This window comes from Eretmochelys imbricata, chromosome 18 (assembly GCF_965152235.1).
Source record: "Eretmochelys imbricata isolate rEreImb1 chromosome 18, rEreImb1.hap1, whole genome shotgun sequence".
Lineage (NCBI taxonomy): Eukaryota > Metazoa > Chordata > Testudines > Cheloniidae > Eretmochelys > Eretmochelys imbricata.
In genome coordinates, this window is record NC_135589.1 from 20172336 (window position 1) to 20184489 (window position 12154).

The 12154-nt window shown below is 41.7% G+C and overlaps 1 protein-coding gene across 1 annotated transcript in view; it reads right to left on the reverse strand.

The window, feature by feature from the left end:
• Nucleotides 1-12154, reverse strand: part of MEGF6 (multiple EGF like domains 6) — a 246097-nt gene that overhangs the window by 107357 nt on the left and 126586 nt on the right. Inside the window, exon 5 of the mRNA XM_077837239.1 lies at nucleotides 5092-5214. Within this exon, the coding sequence (XP_077693365.1) occupies nucleotides 5092-5214 (123 nt within the window). The remainder of the gene's footprint in view (nucleotides 1-5091; nucleotides 5215-12154) is intronic.

Consider the following 12154-nt stretch of genomic DNA (forward strand, 5'->3'; position numbering starts at 1 on the left):
TCTCCCAGTATGTCAGTAATGTTTATTAATTACTTTGAATAGTTTCTGCTTTCTCCCACTAAGCAAATCAGTGTAGTAAACTGATAATTCTACTACAAAACATGTCACAATACTAATATATCAATATCACATGCTGAGTTTGGTGCTTTAACTATTATTAAAGAAAATATGTTTTCTTTATATTTTTAATGCTGTAAGAACTTGGTAAAGGTGTCCTTTTCATACAGTTTCAGCTAGTGCTAGGATTGGCATATATTCAGAAAAAATACAACTAATTCTTGGCTCTGGTTAGCAAATAATTTCTTGCAACAGTCTGACACTGAGGTCCAGCCATCCCAAAACTGGTATAGCAGATAACAGCAGAACTCGTATAGCAGATAATTCCCAGGGAGTGGGGGGGAAAAGGGAGGAAGTTTAGCTCTAGTAGAAAACTAAAGGCTGTATAACAATAATGAATTCAAGCTCTAGAGGGGGAAACGTCCATATGACTGAGGCTTACTTTGGGGCCTAGACTATTACATTTCACAGTCACCTTATTTTCACTTTACAAAACATACAAATGTGTACCTCTTTGCCTATTTTGTGGAAATAGCCATTTCAAAGTGGAAGATGGCGAACAATGTAAAGATAGACACTTTGGGTGAAATCCCGGCTCTGTTAAGACAATGGCAAAACTCCCGTTGACTTCAATAGGGCCAGGATTTACCCATAAAGGATCCCGTTGACTTCAATAGGGCCAGGATTTACCCATATCATGAGATTACTGGTTCTGTGGATGAAGGGAAAGCAGTGGATGTATTGTTTCTTGACTTTAGCAAAGCTTTTGACACGGTCTCCCACAGTATTCTTGTCAGCAAGTTAAGGAAGTATGGTCTGGATGAATGCACTATAGGGTGGGTAGAAAGCTGGCTAGATTGTCGGGCTCAACGGGTAGTGATCAATGGCTCCATGTCTAGTTGGCAGCCGGTGTCAAGTGGAGTGCCCCAGGGGTCGGTCCTGGGGCCGGTTTTGTTCAATATCTTCATAAATGATCTGGAGGATGGTGTGGATTGCACTCTCAGCAAATTTGCGGACGATACTAAACTGGGAGGAGTGGTAGATACGCTGTAGGGGAGGGATAGGATACAGAAGGACCTAGACAAATTGGAGGATTGGGCCAAAAGAAATCTGATGAGGTTCAATAAGGATAAGTGCAGGGTCCTGCACTTAGGACGGAAGAATCCAATGCACCGCTACAGACTAGGGACCGAATGGCTAGGCAGCAGTTCTGCGGAAAAGGACCTAGGGGTGACAGTGGACGAGAAGCTGGATATGAGTCAGCAGTGTGCCCTTGTTGCCAAGAAGGCCAATGGCATTTTGGGATGTATACGTAGGGGCATAGCGAGCAGATCGAGGGACGTGATCGTCCCCCTCTATTCGACATTGGTGAGGCCTCATCTGGAGTACTGTGTCCAGTTTTGGGCCCCACACTACAAGAAGGATGTGGATAAATTGGAGAGAGTCCAGCGAAGGGCAACAAAAATGATTAGGGGTCTAGAACACATGACTTATGAGGAGAGGCTGAGGGAGCTGGGATTGTTTAGCCTGCAGAAGAGAAGAATGAGGGGGGATTTGATAGCTGCTTTCAACTACCTGAAAGGGGGTTCCAAAGAGGATGGCTCTAGACTGTTCTCAATGGTAGCAGATGACAGAACGAGGAGTAATGGCTTCAAGTTGCAGTGGGGGAGGTTTAGATTGGATATTAGGAAAAACTTTTTCACTAAGAGGGTGGTGAAACACTGGAATGCGTTGCCTAGGGAGGTGGTGGAATCTCCTTCCTTGGAAGTTTTTAAGGTCAGGCTTGACAAAGCCCTGGCTGGGATGATTTAACTGGGAATTGGTCCTGCTTCGAGCAGGGGGTTGGACTAGATGACCTTCAGGGGTCCCTTCCAACCCTGATATTCTATGATTCTATGATTCTATGATTCTATAAAGCCTGGTTTTCATCCTAGCCTCAAACCAGACAGCCTTTTCCCACCTCTGTGGATGCAACTGGTATCATTTTAGATATCCATGCTACTGACTGTGCCCAGAAACTGAGCACTTCTGCTGGATGACTGAATGACGTCAGGAGTGCATGAGTAGAGGAAAGAGAGCCTGTCCTTTAAAATCTAGTTGTTAGGACTCTAACTTCTGGGCTACTCTGTGGGTGAAGTCATGGACCTATAAAACCCTCCTTATAAACATAATGATTCATGCCTAAACCACGGCGTGGACTGGTACTAAGGTACGAACACGGCAGAAAATGAGAAGACTAATCCTCTTGGAAATTGAGCGTTACCACCAGGCCTCTGTAGAATGATCTATTAATTCTTCCTAAGGACTAAGGAGCTATCCATTATATTCACATTCTGTAGTACTCTCAATCGCATGGTTAAACTACTATTGCAAAAGTAATTTAAACACAAAAATATAACGTTCCCCTCAGACACGATTTTAGAAGAGATGACAGTACTGATGCTGAACAGAAGGCTACGTGACTTTGGACAGACCCTGCCACTCTCTGAGGAGCATTAAAATGACATTCTGTGTCCAGCCAGTATGAAACGCTTATTAGGAAATGACATGAGACAAGAAATTCCCAGCAGGGGATGGCAAAAGGGGTGTCAGCTAGTAGTTTTTTTAATGGCTTGGACCCTTGCTGAAGGGCATTTGTTTATATCAACATAAAAACAAGAGCAAATATATATAGAAAACAGGGAGAAGGAGATGGGACAGCGACTTTGACTGAAGTAAGCAAGCAGCAAGTAAGATGAAATTGGATTTTCTATTCAAACAAATGGCTGGGTCCATGCTCACATTTTCCTTCTAATTTTCTACTGCTGCACCAGTTCAAAGGAAGATACACTGGACACCTGGAAATTAAAAATGCCAATGTAGCTGGATATTTCCTTCTAGGAGCAGCTTTTACACATGAATCCACACCATCCCATATTGTGGATGCCCCTTCATTTGACATACTGCTCCAATTCCCATGACCATTGTAAAGGAGAGTTTCAGTTTTCAAAGAAGGCCAATGCAAGCTTGCCACCATTTAGATGGAGCCCAGTGACGTGTCAGTCCTTGGGGGGAAAGGAATAGGCGAGTACTTGTAAGAGGAACATTTTATGTGGAAGTGGGTAAAAGGAATGGATATTTCAATCCTGGCACAGAGAAGACTTTCTTTAGCATCACAAACTCTGTTCAGAGGCCTGTTAACTTACTCTAAAACCTCAAAAGTGCTGGCTCATTTAAAATTGTTTTATTCAAGTCTGGATTTGACGTCAGAAAACTCAAGGCAATTCTGCCTTTCCAGGATGTTTGTTTTAGGTTTCAGCCACCATGCTGTAAATTACTAGGAAATGGAAAGAAATGGAGAAATATTTCAACAGAGGCTTCTCTCTCACTGATCACCATCCAACCACCCCAGAATGAGGTATCAAATTCTGCCAGATTTCCACTCAAAACCATAAATTTCTCCCCAAAATTAGAAACTCCACCAAAGTTCACTTGAAATCGTTCCAAATTCATATATTTTGCATTGCTCTATCTCTCACCTAGCTGAAGAGACTCAAGGAAATTGAACAAGCTAAAATAATTAGCAAGTCTGTCTGCCTTATTGCAATAAAAGAAAATGTTCTTTCAGCAATTGTCCCAACTGGTGGTGTTGTCAGTACTGAAATATAATTGATAAATTACATTACTAGTGCTAGCTTTCCTACTTGGAAGCATTAGTGCAGAATACTGCAGAGTATTGTTATTTAATAAGAGCAGGCTTCTTTAAACTACAAATATAAACAACCACCTGTTTCCCCCTTTCCTTGAATAATCAGAACAAATCTGTCCACTTAAAACCAGCTCAGCCAAAAGTTTTCCAAGACATTGTCAAGAAGGCTAAAATGCTTTGAAACCACAAACCACCCTTCTCCTCTCACAGACAGGACACAGCTGGGAAAGGGCACAAACAGAACCGTTACATTCCTGAAGAGAGAGCATTCTGTGATTTCACGTCACAAAAAGAAGTTCTATTAGGAGTGAGATAATAACATGTTGTCCGACAGAGAGAGAAAGATACTAGATGGCCTCTCCCGACTAATGGCCTTTCATTGCCTTGGAAATCTGGCTGAAATTTAAGATACCATTGCTGCCTCCCGGTAGCCAGAAGAGGCTTTCAAATGGAAGGTACCCTGGGTGAAGGAATAAAAGACATACTGTAATTAAGTGCATACGTCAAACCAAGCAGCTAAGCTGCAATCAATCATCTATGGAGCATGTAGTTGGTGTATGTTTTGTATTTGCTCTCCTAGTTACAGTTGTTGTCATAAAGGAAAACAAAAGTCCCACACTTGGTCCCATCCAATATACTAAAGCTAAACCTGATTTCCTCCTATTCCTTCTCATAAGGGGAGGGTGTTGGATGTCAATATAATTAAAATTTTATTTTGCATCCTGAAATTACAAAAAGAGGAAGAATTCTACCAGAGTGCGGCATGATCCCAGGGGTCTGGGATCAACTATACTGTTCCATGTGCAATCACATACACCACCCCCAAAATACGCCCAGTCTGTCCTATACACTCCACAGTACTACTCCAGACCATACAGACCTCCCTCACAAACCCCCATCCAACCTCCCCAAACCCTATTATTCCTACCCCCCACCCCACCCCCACACACCCCATCTACATGATTATTTATCTTGCAAACCATCCTGAGATACAAGTTGTGTAGAAGACTGTATTTTAAATACAGCTGGATTGTAAAGAAGAAGAGGGCTAAGGGTCCTGAACAGAAGAAGGGCAAAGGGTCTCAACACTACAGACAGATACTGAAAAGCACCCACTACAACAGCTGATTCTTACTCTTCAAATCACAGGGAGATCCAATCTGTTCTGTAGAAATCTCTAAGCATTACTCTGCTATAAAATTTGGTAAGGCCTGGCTTTATAACTTCAGAATTTCTAAGGCTACAAAGCAATTCTTTGTAACATACATGCAGCTGTAGGAGCCAAGGGAATTCATCAAAGCCCCCAGTGGCTGGCCCATGCCAGTGGGCTGTCATCCCATTCCTACCTTCGCACGCCTTCCCGTCTCCCTTCAGCCTCAGCCCATCAGGGCACTTGCAATAGAAGCTCCCAATCGTATTGCAGCACTGGGACTCACAACCACTGTTCCCGGCTTCGCATTCATTGACATCTGAAAGAGATGAGAAATTGGGGCGGGGGGAAGAGAACGTGAGAGATTTCAGTGGAGAACCAAACCAGAAGGATGATTAATGTGATATAAAAGTGTGTCTATTTTCAGTACACTTCTCTCTTTTATTTTTTAATTAGATATCTAGTGCCAATAGTAAAAAAATAAAGAGTAAATTGTACAAAATAATTCTCCTGAGTGCATGCTAAGGGATATATTTTAAAGCTTAAAATGTAGCTACAAAATAGGTACTTACCCCACTGAACATGCAGTACATGTGCTTGCATGCACACAGATATTTACACTCAAATATATCCGGTTTCCCTCAATAATACCCATTTGTGCATGAAAAATTACAGACTGGGGTAACGGGTGCACCTTTGTATTATGCAGAAGCAATTTATGAGCCTAGGTTTGAAAATTTTACCCTAATAGCCTCGTACTTTGTTTTTAAAAAGGATCAGACATTTGCATGGGTAAGAAGAGATGCAGGATAAAAACCACAAGGATTCGCAATCCTCGTATTTCAGTTGGTCACCAGTTGAAAGAGCAAGAAACTTCCCACCATGTAATCAAATTTCACAGTTAGCTGCGAAGTAGTAGGAGGTTTAAGGCTTTCATTGCAACATTCAGAAATGGCCACAAACACCAGACCTGATGGACCATTAGTCTTGTCCTCTGAAACAGTTTTCATGTTTATTGCAATATTAAGAAAATAAAGTGCTATTGTGATGTTGTAATTTATACTTGCACCTATGACATAACCTAAACAATCATGAATTAAAGCAGAGAGCACTGTTAATAACAGAAAATATCAAAACTATAAGAATTGCAATCATTCCTTAACACCAAAATCCCCTAATCAAAGAAGTTTCAGTTTCCAGACCGGCCCAAAATGACTTATTTGCTGATACGCATAAAGAAAGGGAACATGTATGTAGAACAAAGGAAGGATGAGATGTAGCAAAGTAACTGGCTAGCAGGAGTTGGCTACTTCTCAGCCAAACTTGTTAAACACCCACTATCCTCTCATAGAGAAAACTGAATAATATTTTGTATTTTCTGTATTTCTATTTCAACTCCCTTCCCTCCCTCCCCACCCGCCCCCCCTTGCTGCTCATTATTCATCTGAGGTTGCAGTTTTCTACTTGTGACAGATGAATCACAGATAAATCCCTAAGTAACAATGATCTTTTTGCACACCCGTATCCAATGGGGCAACACTGACTCTTGGAAGGTCTCAATTTTTTTATGCACCACCCTTCGATGATCTGATGCAGAAATGGTGCTAGGCATAAGCAGACTAAGCCATTGCTTAGGGGCCTGAGCAGCTCAAAGGCACCCGCTATTCACTTTTTACTATGTGCTGGGGGAGGCAAAATATTCCTGCTTAGGGCCTCAATGGGCTAGCACCACCTCTGATCTGATGACAACTTCTTCATGTGTATATTTCACCAGCACTTCACCATGATGCACTCTTTATGACCAGCAGCTCCCTAGGCCTTCAACAGTCACTCCCAGCTCTTAAAGTTCTAGTTCAAATAGGAATTAATTCCGGGACATCCGATGGCCTGTGTTATATGGGTGGGGTGGGGGAATGTCAGACCAGATGATCACAGTGGTCACTTCTGGCCTTATGAGCTATGCATCTATGAAAGGCCCAACAGAGCGAAAGACACAGGGTAGCATGTAAGCTGAGTCTTCCACATAGAAGAGGAGATCACAGCAGGTAGTCACATGGCTGACCCCACTGGAGTCTTTGAATAGTCTAATGAGCCCATTCAAAGGCTCATTCACAACACATCACAGATAATTATTAATGAGGGGACATGAAGGAAGCAGGAGAAATCCATCTTCAAATGACGCATAGCAGGAACTTTCAAAAAACACACATGACAAAGAGTAAAAAAGCAGAAATCTTTACTGACACGGGAAGCCCAAATGATAAAATGAATCCATCTCTCACCAACTACTATGAGTTAAGAGTTTAAAAAAGAGACTAATCATCCCAAATCAAAAGGCTGGTTTCCAAGATAATTTTGCACGTTTTGCTTGCATTATCAAAGAAAACTAGCAAAAAGCCCATCTCAGTCTCTCAGAATCTAAAACCCCCTTTCTACTTTTATACTCAAAACCAATTTTCAGACCTTTAATTCCAGATCAGTTCTGGATGCCATCAAGTTTCATGTGTAGCTTGTTTAATAAGACTCAGCAGTGTGTGGTAACTCTTACATTGCATTCTGCTCAATTATTTCTTGCTGGGGACCTATAGGGAATCCTTTTCACTCAATAGCTGGCAGCAGCTGGTCATTTCAGCAAATACTCCCACAGACAAGAGAGAGTGTCTTTCTGACACCAACTTTCATTACTTACCCAACATAGTTTAACTTGTGTCAGCTTTTAAAAGCAAAATCTTTAATCCTCTGTTGAAGAAAAGGCAGAACCATTATGATAAATTTGCACCCAGAATTCCTGAGAGATTACCAATTCAGAGTCGGGGAAAGCACCATTCTTCTTTTTGGTTCCTCTGTTATCTAATGACAATATGACACTATTCTTTAACTGAACTGTGTGGCATAGGCCAATGGCACAGAAGAAATTCTGTGGGCAGAAAGTAATGCCCAGCTGTCAGATTCAGAAAAAGATTTAAGAATCAGAGCCCCAAATCAGCTGAAGTTTATACATCCCTTTCCCCTAACCTTGAGGCGCCATCCTCCCCATAATCCCTCTGGAAGCCATTCTCTGGCTGCACGCCCCATCCTCTTAAGTACCGGTAGGTGCCGGAGTTGCTGTCTGTAGTGCAACATTTTCATGCCTCACTGAAATATGAGAAAGTTACTTTAAATTACTTCAAAACTAACAGACTATCTTCAGGAGCTGCCAATGTTCCAAATGTATAGCATATCAACTGCTATAGAACCTCATATTAAAAGCCATTTCATACTTCAATCTCTCTGCAACCTGCAGTCAACAACTAAGGGACCATCAAAAATCAACTGCCTAGCAGAGGTGAGAATTTAAGTGAAAAATCAAACAAACAATAGTGCAAACCTTGAAGATTATTGAATATGGTTGCTTAGATAGAGGGTTACCAAACAGCTGTGTGTTCCCTTGTACAGGTGTCACTGCATATAAACTGACCCTCCCATACTGTGGGTGTACCCAGGAATAATACTCCATACCAGTGCAGAGGCACCAAATTCTGCAGCAACCTCTAAAGTGGCTTGTGCAAATAGGCTGCAGGGGAGATTTTTAGGAGACTCCACATCATGGCTAAAAGAAAATGAATATTCTACCATGGCAAGACTGGGACATTTCATATTTTCAGCTACAGAATCCAAAACAAACCCAAATTTGGAGATGTTATGTTCTGATCAGACATCTGAAATGTGTGGGGAGGTTTTAAAGAGATTTATTGGTTCACTATGAAATTCTTGACATTTGGCACCTAACAAGACATTCAAAAAATGTATTTGGGTTCAAGCAGCTAGTTCTTTGCTTTGTAAAGAGCACGTGTTACTTAAACCGGACAGAAAAAAAGGAGACCAGTATGGTTTTTAAGGCATTTGGTCTGGAAGTCAGAATCATGAGCTGCAGACTGTACTGTACTCTGTACATTTCTTTCGGCTACGGTAGCTAATTCATTTTCCTTCACACACCCAGAGCTCACAGGGCATGCTCACCTGCCTGCAGAAGTGGGAATCCCATTTCTACACACACTGCAGTTAACTTTGATTAATCTGACTCCAAACTGATCATCTGTATCAAAAGCCAAAGTAAGGCATAGCTCTTTGACAAGTTACTGGATACAAGTTAAGGCCAGGACCGTTACTGCTGGTAGATCATACACAGCATCTTGGAAGGAAGTCACTCTGTTCTTGCTTTGTATTGTTAACTTAAAAGTAATGCACAGACAGCTGGATGTCCATTGTCAGAATATACCATTCAGACAATAAACGCTAATGAAATCTAGGCTGAGCTAATGATTATATATTATTTTAGATAAGTCACTAGCTCTAAAATAGACTCACCTGAAATCTTGCTAAAGTCAGCATGTGCCACAGGGAAAAGAAGATTAACTGAACTCAGAACCAAGACTTCTGGAAGACTTTGTGCAACCTTCCAGTCTGAGGAATGGAGATGACAGGTGTATTTGCCAATTCAAGGACTTAATCAATCAGCAGCTTCTCTCATCTAGTGGCAAGACCCAACTTGGCACCGCTCACATTTCTACAACTGAGTCTTAACTTGCAGACAGTTAAGTCCCGCAGACAGACCCTGCAGTAGCCAAAATCGAGCCTTCCTTTTGGCCAAGCTGGTAGGACTTTGCTGACACCGCCTCTTCTAAAAGATGTTCTTTGCCGATCTCAGAATAATCTTCATAAAAGGCCCCAGTTTTGTTTTTCTAGACATACATCATGGTACCAGTATATAAGACACAAACTGAGATGCGTATAGTATCATCTTTACAGAGGTAACAGTGAATAATGAAAAACATTCTTGGTAAAACAGTTAGGTTTTCACTTCACCTCTGAACTTCTTTGTTTCACTTTTAATTTTTTTAAGCAAGGGTCACTGTGACAGGCAGGTGCTTCAGGTCATTTGTCTTGATGGTCACAAGACGTGGGGTCCAGTGGGTTACCCAAGAAATAAGGAGTCCAGTAATTGGGGTCTTTGACTGAAGAAGCCTGCCTCCAGCCATAAAGTCTTCAAGATTAGAGCCTCCCAGATGATCTTAACTTAAGGATTCAGAGCAAGGTGTAAGGTGTAATATAAAGAACAGTTGCAAATTCTGGTAACTGGAATAAAATTCCTGCAGTAAGTGGCAGTGCATGAGATGTGATGATATTCATCGTTCTGACATCCAGGATGATGCAGGTGTCCAAAAACTGATTCCTCAACAAGAGAGGTACCAGATGCAAAAGAGTTGCCAAGAAAGATTCCATGGCCAAAATACTGGGAAGCTGAGGGCTTGCACTTATCAGACAGATTACATTAGCCATCTACTGTACGTCAGGAGCAAATCAGAATGTCACCAAATGAGAGCCACAACAAAATGCCAAAGAAAGAAGAGTATAAATTTTGGGGTAATACTCAAACCAACTCCTCAGTAACCACATCAAGCACACAGATCATCCTGCAAAGTAAAGACACTTGCCTATAGCACCTTCAATTATTATTATATTTTTAACTTTACACCTCCGCTTAAGAAGATTCGTGCTACTGTCATTATAGTTGGCTAACCTGTGAGGCACCGCAACCTACAATTCTTTGGGTTGTAGGCTGCAGTGCCTCTCCGGTTAGCAAACTATTGAGGACCAGCATTTTTAGGAAAATTAATAAACTGGCAAACCAAGAGCACTGAGCTCCTGTTGGCCACATTCAGAAAAAACCACAAACCACAGGGTCTCAGTGAAAAGCATTCAGAGAGACGCTTCCACACACAATCTTCAGCACCTCTGCAAACAGCCAGAGGCTCCAATCTCTCTCCCGTATCCCATCCCATGTTGCTTTTTGTTCTTGTAAAATGAATGCCTCCTGGTGGCAGCTTTAAAACAGTGCACAAGTTCTGTTCAGCGCTCATTTTAAACTGCTAGTTATTACTGCAATACGTGGACTCTCCAATGCTTTGGGGAAATTTCTTGGTGTTTGTTATGCACAAACTTCAGCATAAAGATGAAATTCTTAGGAACTAATTTAATTATTACTGTCTTTAATGTAGCCTGCAAATCTTCAAACACAGGCTTCTGTCGTATGCTTATATAGAGGGGACAAACCCACCACTTTCCACCTGAAACTCCCCTGTCCCCAAATTTGGATAGTTTGATGAACTGAAACCCATATTTCAACCACTGCTTCTTGGTTCTGCAAAAACAAAGCTCGAGTGATGAGGTTGTGCAGAACCAAAACCTGAACTAGGCCTTCTTGGCCCTTTTCCAGTTTAAGAACCAGAGGCTAGTCTGGACATTTTCAGCTGGTGGGTAAACTCCTTCCCTTTATCCATGAATTATACTGCAAGAGCTCTGTAAAAAGATACAATCCCAAAGAAATCCTCTGACTGCAGGAAGAAAGGAAGGCTCCGGGCAAAGCATGTCAGGAAGAATATGATCATTCTTCCAGCCAGAACACTTATCCCATCTTCTAGAATCAAACCAAATGCAATGTTCTTATAGCTCTGTCCTCCTCACATGTTTCATTCTTGCACTAGCTCTGCATTTCTAGATCTGTGACTAAAGCTGTACTTGCAGTATTTTTATAATGACAAGCAGTACCTTGCATCTTGGGAAGGATCCTATTCTTGTGAGATTTCCAACCCAAATATGCAGACCCAAGGGGACTGAATAATCTTCAACTGGAGCGTCTGCAGCTCTGAGAGCTTGCCCAAACTCACCACAATCCTCCTGAAGTTTAAGATCCCACATCACTAGAAGAAATTTCATGGCTCCTTCCACATGAATTCACTACATCAGAACAGTCCAACAGCTGTTAAAACAAAACAACTGCTCCTCCAAAGAATGCTGCTTATCCCTAGATGACAAAGTAAGAGCTAGACAAGATGCTCAGATACTGTGGTGATGTGAGCTGCACAGATAAAACAAATGAGACAGGTGACAGAGAGAAAGATGTAGAAACAATCACCAAGGAAATGAGACAATGAGCACTTTCAGGAAATGAAAGCATTGCATTCTCAAAATGACGACCACCAAGGAGCCAGGGTTATGCTGGAAAAGAACACCATTCTGCTGTGGAGCCAGACATTCCATGTCAACTGTATAAAATGTTTTGATGAAGGCCATCACGCAAGCTCTGGAAGGACTTTGCAGCAGGCAGGCCAAAGAACAGAAAAGAGCTAAAATAAATGGAAGGAAATGAATGTGAAAAGCTGAAAACGCATGCATAAATGTCAGCATGGAAACACATTCACTATTACAACATATACATT